The sequence below is a fragment of the Nilaparvata lugens genome, chromosome 1 (assembly GCF_014356525.2).
Source record: "Nilaparvata lugens isolate BPH chromosome 1, ASM1435652v1, whole genome shotgun sequence".
NCBI lineage: Eukaryota > Metazoa > Arthropoda > Insecta > Hemiptera > Delphacidae > Nilaparvata > Nilaparvata lugens.
In genome coordinates this window covers 64687773-64703014 of record NC_052504.1, presented here as the reverse complement: position 1 = coordinate 64703014, position 15242 = coordinate 64687773, and the positions used below count along the sequence as shown (strand labels likewise).

At 33.8% G+C, this 15242-nt stretch overlaps 2 protein-coding genes across 8 annotated transcripts in view; both read left to right on the top strand.

Annotated features, from left to right (window-relative positions):
- Positions 1 to 3541, top strand: part of LOC111047178 (gastrula zinc finger protein XlCGF57.1-like) — a 102675-nt gene extending 99134 nt beyond the window's left edge. For 3 of the 5 annotated variants that reach the window (XM_039439457.1, XM_039439468.1, XM_039439475.1), the window contains exon 6: positions 2266 to 3541. In XM_039439457.1, the coding sequence (XP_039295391.1) occupies positions 2266 to 3455 (1190 nt within the window). In that variant the 3' untranslated portion in view covers positions 3456 to 3541. Of the gene's footprint in view, positions 1 to 532; positions 669 to 2265 lie in introns of all 5 variants that reach the window. The other 2 variants (XM_039439491.1, XM_039439497.1) reach the window with 1 other exon arrangement.
- Positions 3542 to 10796: 7255 nt separating this feature from the next.
- Positions 10797 to 15242, top strand: part of LOC111047184 (cleavage stimulation factor subunit 2) — a 61043-nt gene continuing 56597 nt past the window's right edge. For 2 of the 3 annotated variants that reach the window (XM_039439524.1, XM_039439518.1), the window contains exon 1: positions 10820 to 11317. In XM_039439524.1, coding sequence (XP_039295458.1) covers positions 11269 to 11317 — 49 coding nt within the window. In that variant the 5' untranslated portion in view covers positions 10820 to 11268. Of the gene's footprint in view, positions 11318 to 15242 lie in introns of all 3 variants that reach the window. The other variant, XM_039439532.1, reaches the window with a different exon arrangement.

The following is a 15242-nucleotide window of genomic DNA, read 5'->3' as shown; positions in this document are numbered from 1 at the left end:
TTTTGTTTAAATTTTATCTGAAGCCTGATAATTGGGAATCCAAAATCAAACTTAGCACAGATGGGGCGGTGCTCTTAATTGTTTTACAGATATGGGACTTGTGGCATTTGATAGAGCTTATCAATGACTTTTTTAGGTATGAATTTGATCAAAATCGTTGGAGCCGTTTTCGAGAAAATCGCAAAAACCCTGTTTTTGACAACATTTTCGCCATTTTAGCCATAATCTTGAATTGCATTTGATCGAAATTGTTCGTGTCGGATCCTTATAGTGTAAGGACCTCAAGTTCCAAATTTCAAGTCATTCCATTTATTGGGATATGAGATATCGTGTTCACAGACGCACATACACTCACACACACACACACACACACACACACACACACACACACACACACACACACACACACACACACACACACACACACACACACACACACACACACACACACACACACACACACACACAATTCGAAATCATGTGTCAGTGCATGAAGGTCTGTATAATAGCTCCCAAATTGTATGTGTTGCAGATGGCGACAGTTACTGTTAAAAAGGAGGAGGAGCAGGATAGCAGCCATCAACCAGCTGCAGTGGAAGATGATTGCAGCCAACAACATTATCTAATCCCTGGCTACAACATGATCTTCATCAAAGAGGATGCATATGGTGAGATGCATTCTATTGCTATCCGATTCTTGATTGACCAGGGTCTACACTCCTTGCTTGGGTGATTAGATTGTGGCCAGCTTCCTTACATGAAGTGGTTTGATGTTTGGGAGTGGAACTCCTGTGTAAATGCTACTCCTGGATGGGCTGTCTGCCACATGTCAACCTTGCACATGTACAGGATAAAGAATGTGTGATTTGTTAGGTTAGGATTAGGAAAATGATGAAAAGAGGTCAGGTTTAGATGAGGAATAGGCTAGGGTCAGGTTTCAGTTTCAAAATGACAGCATTCTAGTTATATTGTGAAATTTTTAAATGTGGAATTCAGAAGAATTTCGTCGTTTTAGAAGCCAAAATTGTCCACTTGAAATGCTGAAAATTTTTCTGCCACTTATTTCTATTGCTACCATTGACAACTAGTTCCTTTTGGATGTTCTTCCTTCTCATATCACCCAACGTTTTTTCATCTATTCACTTGAGTTTATAGCTTTTGTAATGTTCTATGCTTAAGAGTTTCAATGCTGATACACAGGGGTTTAAAAAGGCAGACGCTTGTATTCTATATAAAGTGTTTCTCAGTAGATATTTCAGTGTATACACCCAGAGTGTAACGTTTCAGATGAGTTAAGAGCTGGAGTTGAAGACGGAAAAATGTTAGGGGGTTAGGGTAAGCTTTCCAATGACAGCGGCTAGGGGAAGGTTAGGGTTTTAGTTTTGCTTTTGAATGGCTGAAGCTTCGCCACTGGATACAGTATTTGTTTACAGTACCTAGTAAAAAAGAAAATGATTATTTACAAAAACGATTCTCTGTGATCTGTTTGCAGTTGCAATCAAATTTAATACTCTATGGGAGAATTCCAACTCATAGAATCTTATAGATGTTTGCCTAAAACTTGTAATAAATTCAAACTCCTGTAATTTTATTAAATACTTCTGATACTTTTTCATTATCACTGGCTTTATGTGACTACAATAAATTGCTCTATGTTTTAGAAAAATATATTGATCTATAGCATTTAATTGGCTTATCATCGCTCAACTATAGTGTGGTCCATGGTATAATGGCAGTGTTTGATTAGCAATAATATTGCTATCCTTGTCTATCATTCAACAAAGCAGATAGCGCTATCTCTTTCTCGCTTTGCTCTGTTGCCAGATCGTCTTTAAACAATTTAGGATTAATGATTAATTAAAAAATATTTCATCTTAATCATGAAAATTCATTATGAAATGATTTAAAAATATCATCTCTTTCCAAACATATCTTTATAATTGGATTTCGACTGAAGGTTCTCCAGTTATTGACGTTCTTCAAAAATATCGTTAGTAATACTTTACTGAACATTTTCTATTGCAAATTTCAAGTTCAATCTATGATCTTCATCTGTTACACTTTTTGAGGACTCCCAATAGTGAGATTCTACCTACTTCTACCTACTATAGAGGGTAATGGTAATAGAAAAAAAGCAAACGGTTGTCCTATGATTTCCACTTACTATAATGTGAATTTCAATATATATCCTGTTATATGTACAAGATATCCATAATCCACAATTTATTAATTATTTTTACTAAGTTTTGTTATGGATGATTGCAGATGAGCAAGAGGCTGAAGGAAGTTCAGTGAAGAGTGAACCAGAGATGTGGCCTTCAAACTGCAGCACATCTGGCCGAGACGATGCAACAGAAGTGGGTGGACTGAATGAGCATTCAATCTCTCCAGTGGAAAAGTGCACTGAGTCATCTGTGGCTGGCAAAAAGACCATGCTCTACAGCTGTGCTCACTGTAGCTATAAAACACCAAGGTTCACTAATTTAAAGATACACATTAGAAAACACACTGGGGAAAAACCTTTCAGCTGCCAGTTTTGTGACTACCAAAGTGCTAAGTCAGGTCATTTGAAAGAACATATCAGAACACATACTGGAGAGAAACCTTTTAGTTGCGAATTTTGTGACCATAAATGTTCTCAGTTAGGTAATTTGAAAGAGCATATCAGAACTCATACAGCAGAAAAACCTTTCAGCTGCGAGCTTTGTGATTTCAAAAGTTATACCTCAAGTAATTTGAAAAGACATATCAAAAAACATACAGGAGAAAAACCTTTCAGCTGCCAGTTTTGTGACTACCAAAGTGTTACGTCAGGTCATTTGAAAGAACATATCAGAACACATACTGGAGAAAAACCCTTCAGCTGCGAGTTTTGTGACTACAAAAGTACTCATTCAAGTCATTTGAAAGCACATATCAGAACACATACTGGAGAAAAACCTTTCAGTTGCGAATTGTGTGACTATAAATGTTCTCAGTTAGGTAGTTTGAAAGCACATATGAAAAAACATACTGGAGAAAAACCTTTCAGCTGCGAGCTTTGTAACTACAAAAGTGCTCTGTTGAGTGATTTGAAAACACATATCAAAAAACATACAGGAGAAAAACCTTTCAGCTGCGAGTTTTGTGGCTTCAAAAGTTATACCTCAAGTAATTTGAAAAGACATATCAAAAAACATACAGGAGAAAAACCTTTCAGCTGCGAGTTTTGTAACTACAAAAGTTCTCAGTTGAGTGATTTGAAAAAACATATCAAAACACATACTGGAGAAAAACCTTTCAGCTGCGAGTTTTGTGACTACAAAAGTGCTCAGTTAGCCAATATGAAAAGACATATTAAAACACATACAGGAGAAAAACCTTTTAGTTGCCAGTTTTGTGACTTCAAAAGTGTTCAGTTATTTAATTTGCAAAGACATATCAGAACACATACAGGAGAAACGACTTCCAGCTAAGTGAGTCCATCATATATGATGAATTTGATAACCATGGCATATTATTGATTTTATTAGGCTATTAAACACTTAATTTACTTACAAAACATGTTACTTTCTTGATATTTGTGAACGTTTTATCGACTTATCATTGATCTCATTTTTTAGGTGACCTACCTTTAGAGGGTTATGTGATGTTTTATTATTGTTTGGAATAATCTAAAATCGATTAATAACATGCAATTTAAATGGAGATTGTTGCATCATTGTGGCAAGCCTTGGTGTGCACTGCAACAAAACGGTCATTATACATTTCCATTTATGGAAACTTTACAAATTGGAAAGAATTTGATGCTCTATAATCCCATAATCAGTATGGATTTTTTCCATTAAACTTTGAAAAGTTATTAGAGCAACAATATAGAAAATGGGGGCAAATGTGGTTTTTCAAAAATGCCTTCAAGAGCAGATATTTCAAAAACTATAGAAGATATTATAAAAAAATTTGTTGTATGAATATTGTAGCAAATAATGTAAGCTTCAATTTTGTATAGAGTAGTCATGTCCGTAAGATGCATAGGTTTTGAGTTATATGCTAGAAACAAATAAAAATCACCTTTGAACCACCATCACTCCCTTAGCACTGTAGGTAGAGGTGGGGACTTGTGTTATGTTTACCTCATAACTTCCCTTAACAGACTTGCGAGGTCAAACTTTTCCTTTCATACCCTTTTTTGAGCATCCATTGTCTGGACTAGATACATATATTGCTCATTAATATAATATATAAAGACAAAGTAGACAGAAGAAAAGGAGCAATGTGCATTTCACCAAACTCCAGGTGCAGATATACTCTGTAGCAGATTTACTGGGACTCAGAAATGCATCCACATAGCAGCACTTATACTCCCTACAAAATTACTATTAGCCCAAGCAATGAATGCTCAAAAAAGGGTATAGAGGTAATAGTTGGCTTCTCGAATAAAACTAAAAAACTATGTATCTTGAGGACTTTACTGTCACATAACAAATTAAAGCTTACATGATTTCCTACAATATTCAATCTACAACTTGTTTATATCTCCTCTAGTTTTCGAGATATCTGCTCTTTAAGGTGTGTGATTGTTACAATAACAGGTTTTTATCCAATGTTTTGTCTTTCAGAGCTTATAACTCTCCAACAATGCATAATAAAAACGTATGCTTATCATAGGTTTGAAGAGCATTGAATTCTCTTCGAAATGATGTATTATTTCACTATTCCAAGTTTTCCTTTCATTATTATAGGAGCTTCTTCAATGTAGGGGGTGCGATTTTCATTGCTGCTACAATTTATTGTTTGACAATGACATTTTAAGGGAGTGTCTGTGACACAATTTTTGACTTTGCAGCTTGATTTTGACTGGTTAGTAGGTGAACATAGCAAAAATGCGCATCTTTATCCCCTCTGTTGAAGGTGTGGAACCACTGAGTTGTCACTTGTTCCAGCAATGAAATTTCACCCACTACATTGTAGCTCCTATAACAATGAAAGGAAAACTTGGATAAGTGAAATAATACATCATTTCAAAGAGAATTAAATGCTTTACAAACCTACGATAAGCATAAGTTTTTATTATGCATTTTTGGAAAGTTATAAGCTCTGAAAGACAAAACATTGGATAAAAACCTGTTATCTTATCAATCACACACCTTCAAGAGCGAATATCTCGGGAACTGTTTGGAATATCACAAAATTCCACTGAACAAGAAGTGTAGAGAATTTATCAAGCTTCATTTTTGAATAGTTAGTTATGTCGGTTTAACGCATTGTTCTCAAGATATGAGCGTGAAAGCAATACACTGAAAAATTCAACTTTTAAACCACCCTCATCCCCTTAGCACATGAGTGCTAAGGATTGGGGACTTTTGATATGTTCTCCTCCTAACTAGTCTCAAAAAGCTGCAAAGTCAAAAAATTTTTTAAAACATTCCCTCCAAATTCCTTTGTCAATAATTGGTCTATTGTTGCAAAAATGGAGATTTCACACTCAACATGAAAGCTGCTGCAAAAGGTGTAGGGAAATTCGAAAAGTGTGAAAAGTCCTTGACTGGACTATATGGACTTGGGAGGGACATGTGCAGCAGAGAAGGCATACAGAGGTGGGGATACAATGGCGGCGAAGTGACGGTTCTGAACCGGCCAGTTACACCATCCATTCTCTAATTTCTAGTGAGTATTCAAGCGCTCATGTTAAACTTATGGAGTCTCCTCTCTGGAAGCATTCAGTCCACTGACTCTAATCAACAAATTGGCAAATGCGCTTCTACCTATGACTCTATTAATCAGTATAATTGGCTGATCTCTCTCCATTTCTCTGCGCCGCATATTCCTCCAAGTCAGGAGTAATTTTGTAAGGATTATAGGCCTAAATTGTTCAATCAGCTCCCCAAGTTTGTAAAGAATGCTGAAAAAAGATGTTCAAATGCATGATAAAGGAGCAACTGGTAGAACAGCCCATCTATTCGATGACAGAAGTGAAGGATCAGCATTCATTCACTGCCATCATACCAGTCTGTGTGGAGGTAGGCCTACTCCAAGATTCCTTGGCACTGTATATCTGGTTTTCCCAGTCAACGGAAAATTCAAGTATCATGTAATGCTAGAAACTTTTTGTTTTAAAAGATGAGTGGGTGGTAAAAGCTTCTCAGAAATAGTTGAAATTATTTTTTTTTCAATAATTGTCAAAAGAACTTATTGAAAATTGAAAATCATCTATTAAGAAAAGTTGCAATTTATTTTGGAAAGCAATACTTTCCTTAACTATGGTGATAGGGCAAGGAAAGTAAAAAAGTTGGAAGGAATTCTAAGAGCATATGTACCAATGGAAGGTGAAAAAATGGTAAAATTGTTTCAGTTTCAGTTTTTTTTTCTTCAGCAGTCAATAGACCGGGGAATTGTCAAATATTAATAATCTAATATTGTCAAATACTAATAATCCAACCCCACAAATGTTGATGATGTACCCTCTATGTATTCAGACTGTATAGTATGTCATAAGCTGCGTTTACACCGAAGGTATACAAGATGTTAATAACTTCATCCTTATAGATTCTATTAGATTGAACGGAGCTTGGCAAACTCATATATATATATATATATATATATATATATATATATATATATATATATATATATTCATCATGTGTATGATAAGTTATGCTCAATCTAATAGAATCTATAAGGATTAAGTTAATAACTTTGGTGTAAATGCATCTTTACAATAAAATATTTCAATTCCAAAACAATCACTTGCTCTTAATAGTTTTGAGATGTAGGCCTAGTGGGAGAAGGTTGACGAATCTTGATCCTGTGCAAATTGGAGAGTTTCTAAATTTATTTGGTCGATGATGGAGGATATTTATGTTGGGCTTATTTCTTGTGTTTCAGCTGTTTTGGTTGCTTCTTAGGTCCGGGTTATCTCTAGTCCAGGATTAATAACCGGTTTTTGCGCTGCGGTCTAAAAATCGGCTTTATGAGCTCGGGTCTGGCTGACCCGAGGCGTGGTCCAGTTAATAACCGGTTTTTGCGCTACGGTCTACAGCTCTATGAGCTCAGGTCTGGCTGAGCCGTGGCATAGAGGCGTCGCAGGGATAAACCTGAGGATTAAAAAGTTGGGCTTATGAGAACAACGACGGTTTAACCCTGGTCTAAAAGATAATCTCGGTGGGCTTATGAGTCAAAGTCCGAGCTTAAATCAGATAATATTGGGCAGAAAAATGATTTTGTTAGACTTCAACTTAGACCTGCTAGAGGGCAGGTTCAAGTCCGGGATTAAGTCAATAACTCGTTATTGTTTCGTTTTTGACAAAAGAGAATGTTATATTAGGGATCATCTTTGAATTCTGAACAATTTCATTACCCTCAAAACCATATTACTTGTTTCACTCATGTCCAACACAATATCATCAGTAAATGCAAAAAACAACATGAACAACCAAAATTATTTCCATGATATTCAATATATTCATCATATATCTACTAGAGACTCCCTGGGTTGAAAAACTCACTCATAAACTGTTGTATTGATCTCCGAGTTCCGCAACTTGTAATTATACAGATCTGGTGAGAATTATTATGGAAACAGCTGAATATATCTTTTACAAGTATGATATTACAGTAGTAGGATCCATGGTGATCCTATTCGAATTGAAAAAAATACTTCTGTAGCTTCAAAACTTTTTTCCATCATAAGGATCTAGCTTCATTTCGAATCCAACTTCATAGTTTCAAACAGGGAGGTGGTCATGTGATACATGACTTCGATACAGAATTTCAAAGGAAAATGAATGGCAAAACCCGCACATCTCAAACCGTTTCAATGATCTCAACATTATGAAGATACTAATGAATTATAAAAAATCAAATTCATTTATTTGCCATAAAATAAAGATTGATAGAATAAATATTCTAACTTACAAAATAATGGCACTACCGGCAAAGAAAACTTGTGCGCTGGCAGTGAGTTCGAATAACTACATAGGTAAGGAAAGCAGGTCACATCTCAATACTTACAAACGATAAGACAAAGTAACAAAATTACAAGCAAATGACAAACTCAAAAAGACCAATACAAGGAAGCCATGAAAAATATTTTTTTTTTAATTTATAACACAAGAATGAATTTACATAATGGATATAGATAATTTAAAATAAACATTAATTTATTCTAATCTAATCCAGTATAAGATTCATTATGGATTTTGTTATTCTATGAAATGAAATGAATGAGTACCTATACATTGAATAATCAAGTGTTAGTAAACACTAATAGGAGCTTCTACTCACAAATTCAACACTTAGAAGAAGAAAAAATTGCCATAGTAACTGCTATCACAAGTAGTATTATGAATTATAGAACTTACAAATTAAAGTTGTGTATTATTCAGCTGAAATCATGTGTGGATTCATAAAGTCTGACAGTCTGTGTGATATCTCCCAAATAGCATCAGTTTTTTCAAATGAATGAAAAAATTACAAAAATAGCATGCAAATAATTCCAGCTGAATGATAAAGCAAAACACATTTTTTATGCACTTTCAATGTTATTTTTATATCCTGAAAAAGGATGAAAGAGTGAGTCAATTTTATTCTCCAACGAACTTGACCTGTAAAAAGGTTCGAAGAATTTGTGTTCAAAATTTGAAGATAATTGATCAATTCTCTCTAAAGTTCTTGTTGAACATACAAACAGACAGAAAACGACTTAGGCCTTCAGTAAGTCAAAAGTGAGAACTTCGCTAATGCTCGTTCAATAATCCATTATATTCAATATTATGTATCACAATAAGATATTATAAGTTTGTTGCATTATTACAATAAACTAGTTCGCCATAAAGTGAATAATTATGTAGGTAATAATCTTGTATATTGAAATTACTATGATTGTAGAAAATGTTATACAAGTACCTTCTAATAATAGAGGTAACTTCATTGGTTGTGCAAACATGTGGATGATTTCAATGTATAAGCTATAAGAAGGTGTGGGATGATTATTGATAAAATTATTATTGGTTATTATTATTATAAATAGTTATTGATTATTTTATAATTGAAACTGTGAACTATAGACGAATGTTGACAGAGAACTTCCAAGTGAGAAGGAATACACAAAAGACGAAGACAAATAATAGGTGAGAGTGCTTCCAATCACCTGTTGCCAACATTACAACAAGAATTCCCTGTGAATTCTACAGTTGCTCCTTGGTCTAAAGTTGCGGCAGCTCAAAGGTAATCCAAGCTTATGCCCTGTCTCATGAGCCCATTTTTTAGTCCTGGACTTCGTTACGCCAGGGATTACGGAATCCTCAGACTACAAAATCCCGAGCTCATAAACCGACCCTTAGAGTTTGATTCGAGTTTTTTTTTGCTAATATTAAAATTTTCAAGATGTACAATGATATTGCTGTAAAAATTTTGTATTCATCAAGTAGGCTACATTATACTGGTATAGTGAGGTCCACATTTATCAACAATGTGGAAATTCAACTAATTGACAAAATATTTAATCTCAATCATGAAAATTTATTATCACATCTTTAAAAAATATATTTTCTTGACAAATAAAAAATGATTAACAATTTTCAACAATAATGCACAGTTAAATTCATCAGATATACCAGTATCAGCTGTTTGGGTGGCAAGGCTGAGATCTGGCAACCCTTTTCTCCTATCTTCCTACACTGCCATTATAACGTGGACCATACTATAGTACTGAGTTTTTCGGTTTTCCCAACACCCATGGCATTCTAATTAAACTACCATATCGGTATGTCTTGTATTTAGATCTTGATTACCTATATGAACTATTATTGAAAATATAATTTCTTGCTTAATAAAATATAATTTATTATTTTAAATTATGAACAGTTAATATTACATCAATTAACCTGTATCAGCTACCTTCTATAGAAGGCATTGACAATACAGAGGATCAGCAACGCTGTTCTGCTATCTTTCTTCATCATATATGGGTAATATTCAAAAAGGACTCTACAACTTTGAAAATTCATATAAGGTACAGAGCTGGTTTTGGTGTTGCTTGATAGGAGAACACTCCCAAGTTTTCGGGTCGCATGAATTGGGAATATCTGGAACTCAAAATATCTTGCAGCTGGCCGGAATTGGAAATATATGGAACTCCGATTATGTTGACAGGCAGAACTCCGAATATCGTGCAGACCGGCGGAACTCAAAATATCTTGTCAGCTGGTGGAATCGGAAATATATCGAATTCACAATATCGATCGTTATTAGCGAGACTGTGTAGATGTGGGATGAAACAAATTCATCGCAAAACAAATGAAGGGTTCTATAGTTAACCTAAAATAAATTCATCAACACATCAACAGTTGTCAGTCTTGTTTGTTGAAACAGATAACAGAGTTCTGAAAGCTTGCATAATATGTATGAATATAATGAATATAATTGAAAAAGAATGACAGACCAGGTCCAAAAGTATTCTATTCCCAAATTTTAATAATGAAAAACAAGTCCAAAAAGATCAGCCAAGTTGTTTCTACTGTTTAAAGTTCAAGTGCAATATTTCCATTCAAAATTAATATATAATGAGCTATGAATTACCCTAAGTGGGCTAATTAGTCCATATCATTCCAGAAAATAAGTCAGACTTGAACCATTTCTCAATAACAAACACATTACCAGTACTCCCACTTTTGCACTGATATTCTGAGCTCCAGATATTTCCAATTCCGCCATCTGACAAACAAATTTACTAATTTGAGGTCCAGATCCAGATACTCCCAACTCCGCCTAGCAACATATTTCGAGTTCCGGATATTTCCAATTCCGCTGTCTGACAAATGTTCGGAGTTCCACCCAGCAACAGTTTTCAAGCATAGGACATTTAACATTGATATTTTGAGTTCCAGATATTTCCAATTCCGCGGCCCTCTCTATAATACTCTACTGTGTGTTTCCGCTACGCTTTTCTGTGTGTTTCTTCTACACTAATAAGATGGCGGATTTTTGCGTCAGGGTACTAATAGCCAAGTTTCCATACTTTATACTCACTGTGACTGTGCCGACTGTGGTAGTGTGAAGTGTGGTTTGGCTTTTGATTTTGAGTGTCAATCTGTTGAATAATAATAATAATAATTATGTCTCATTGTTAATTTAATAATATTTAGTATTATTACTGTTATCTAAACATTCAAGAATTGAATTTCTTGTAAATGGTAAAAGTAAACCGTTGAATAAAATATTTTTATAATCACTACTTTAACTGCTAGCTAACCCATTCAGGTATTTTGTGGTTATATCCAAACAACCGAGATGGGAGAACAGCAAATTGTGCTAGATAAATCCATGAGATCAGTCTTTGGTGAGTTCTTTTCCTTGTAGATTTTTTATATGGCTGATAATTTATTGTTCTAATTCTACTAAAGTAGTATATAGCATTGACTAATAGTAATAGCGTTAAGATTGGCCTAATCAACGTACAAGTGAAGGGAGAAACGCTGCCAAACAAATTTAAACGTGACTTTTTTTGTTAGGCTAATAATTAAAAGTAAACTTTTTCAATTTCATCATAATAGGTATTATGTCAGTGTTAGGCCTAAATGTATGTTAGGCTATTCATTCTGTAACACTCTTGTATTGGGTATTCGGTGTAGAAGCAATATTAGAGCACAAATCAAAATGTTATCAACTACCTTATAAACCAATGTACCTAGTATATAATGTATTCTAGGTATGAACTATTAAATTGTCCTAAAATGGATAGCACAAGTTGTGCAAATAGAAGCAAGTTGTGGTGAGAGCTTATGACAGTTAGGTTGGTTAGGTTAGGCATCGGGAGTGCTTAACAAAACTAGACCAGTCATTGAAGACATAAAAAAACAGTGTTTTTGTAACAAATCAGAGAAAAGCTAAATCTTTACAGGGTGATATGGCAGGAATTATTACAGCAAATGACATGGAACCAATGAGTACCCAAAGTTACAACACTTGTTTCCTCCCCAGGACTATTAGTATATAGGCCGCGGAATCTAGCATTGAGACCTACATAGATCGATAGAGGAGATCAAGACGAGATCAACCATGTGTAACATTGTTGTCGATTTCCAAGGATTAGCTGAAAAAACATCGCGGAAAATTTAAAATTTTTATATCAATTTTTATTTTTAATAATATTTTATGGCTACAATATGTTTAAAACTAGTGCTATCTTATGTAAAATTTGATAAATTTTGTAAAATTTCAAGTTCGTAACTTCAGTAGTTTTTGAGATATTGCAAAAAATGTGCAGAAAAATGCAAATTTTTTGCTTTAAAAAAGGTTAACTTGTTTTCATAATAATTAATAGGTATTTTAAACTAATTAATAGGTATTTTAGTAGAATGATAAATTCTAAAGAAAAAATGTCAAGTCACTTGATAGCCTAAACTCAAAATTGTTCGAGATATTTGGGAAAATAAAAAAATTGCACACTCAATACTCTTCAATTCTCAAATTTAATTTTTTTTACTACTTTTAGTGACTACTAAATTGTTAGTTTAACTAATACATTAGTTTCATTGGATTCCTCGTCAAATTTTACATAAGATTGCCCTAGTTTTGAAAATATTTTAGCCATAAAACAATTATTAAAAATAAAAATTGATATACAAATTTTGAACTTTCCGCCATGTTTTTTCAGCTAATTCTTGGAAATCGACAATAGGCTACATGGTTGATCTCGTATTGATCTCCTCTATCGATCTATGTAGGTCTCAATGCTAGATTCCGCCGCCCATAAACTAAAGTGCCCCCGACCCCCGAAGTTTGAAACTAATGATTTTTTGAAACAAGTATATCACGGCTTTAAATCAAGATATCAGGGAGTTATTCACATACAAAACCAGAAAATCAGGAATTTTTTGGCCAAATTTTGTCTAATAAAAGTAATGCTTCCATTTTTCAAGAAAAATGTTCCCTATAAAAGTTTTAGCTCGTTTAAAGACCTTTAAAATGATGTATCAAAAGTCAAACTTCTTTAAAGTCCTATAATCTCAATTGCCCAGTTAATCTGTACAATATACATTTTTTGCGATAGATGCCCATTCTAGTAACGAATGATAGCGTCAACAGATGTTTTTCGGAAATCTATTATACAGGGTGTCCCACCAAGGTTGTAACTGCCGTTGACCATAGATTCTACTTGACATTTCTGACAAAAAAGGTTCAGTAAACTTTTAAGGTCCTATCGACCTTAGTTTTCGAGATATATTGGTTTTTCGATATTTTCATAATATGCCTACTTCCTGTCATTAAATAGCCTACTCAATAACTCGAAAACTACTGATCGAATTTCAATTTCAATGGTATTGTTGAAAAGAGAAAAACATTTCAAACAAGATTAATATAATTTTATTTGTTGTAAGATATTAAGTAGTTTTTTATGAGGGCTTAAACTTGAAAAAATGCTATTCTTCAAATTCAAAGTGGAATTTCAAATCGTTTTTTCTCGAGTTTTCTACAAGTGATTATAGTGGTTTCAATATTTCAAAAACTTCTCCATTTCATAAGCTTTCGAATGAGTATAAATTAGAAAAGGTAAGTTCCATGATAAAGTGTTTAAAACTGCTAATATCTGAAATGAACACCTTCCAAAATGAGGAAATTCACAAACAGCATAGTGGTGATCCTCGGGTGAAATCACCTGATTATTGCATGTATCGACAACGTCAATGCAACATAGAGCTCAGCTAGCCTAAAACATTACACAAAGACCTTAAAGATGCATAGACTCACATGCAGCGCTAGTGTCGTACTTGGAATTGAAATCCGCCATTGAGGGGGCAACCCATAAGATTATTACATACCAATGCCACCAATGCCTTTGTGATCTATAATATTACAAATATATATATATATATATATATATATCTCTATACTTATAAAAGGCTAAGCCCCGACAGACTGAAATCACACCACAGCCCAAACTACTGAGCCTAAAAACTTGAAATTTTGCACGATTGTTTATGGTAGCCTGAAAACATCCACTAAGAAAGGATTTCCAGAAATTTACCCCCCTGAGGGAGCTAGGGCCCCCCCAAAATTGTGTACTTTTTAACCGCTCATTGCACAGCAAAGTCATGAGGAACTTTTTTGTTCAGCTACGGAAAAAAATTAGATCTATGCAGAAAAATTTCGATCAGGAGCACAGGGGGGTCCAGGAGAGGGCATTTTTCGAAAATTTTGATGTAAAATCACACTACAGCTCAAACTAATTGACCTACAGACTTGAAACTTTGCACAAATATTCTTCAAACATGCTAGACGCGCACTAAGAACGGATTTTGAGATATATTGCCTCTAAGGGTTTCAAAGGATGAAAAAGGATCCTATTAAGTAAGGTTATGAACATGGTAAGGAGAGTGCCATATGGAAATGAAATAATTTATTTATTGACATGTGATATTCTAACATATGTTGTAATCATTGGAAATAACAAAATAATATGATAGAAATTCAAAAAAGAACATCTGTTCTGTTATTGCTTTCTACCTGATTCCACTCAACCTCAATAATATTGTTCTGATAATTGATAAATATGTTTAGTATTATTATTAATATAATAAAAGTATTGTTTTGATAATCAATATTTTTTCACAAACTCTGTATAATAATATGGCGAATGTGAAACAGCTGCATCAAAGAAATTATGTCAACAACATATGTTTAGGAAAACCATAGTTTTGAACTTCATTTTCCTGATGCAATGTGAAGGCCCAATGTATGGATTATTAATTTTTCAGCTAGAACAGTTTTTCGAGACTGCTAAATAAACGTCTACAGTTTTATCAATGCTGTATCGGCAATACAAAAACGCATGCAGTTAACATATCTTTAAATAAAGGTTTTTATTTTATTTATTTTATTTTTAATTTATAACCATTTTTATTTTATTACAATTTCAAAATTATTCGAGCCCTGATAGAATTATTGACTCACTGTAGAGTCAGTCAAAAATTTAAATATTGAAATGAGGGATATTTTGGCAAGCTGAACGAAAAATAAGATCCTATGCACCTTTTCGATATTTCCTCAAATGAAAAATGAGTTTTGTGGGTTGTCAAAACTCCCCCTGAAAGGGGAACTATTCAACTTATCCTATCGTTTAGTAAATTAACAATGATTTCTGCGTTGAATAACATGTTTCTTGCCAACAAGAATCGAACTCTCTAAATGGAGGTAGAATGATAAGGTTGACAACTTTCAGTTCTGTTGTTTTAACATTTTTTTTAAATCACTTTCAAAAAGTT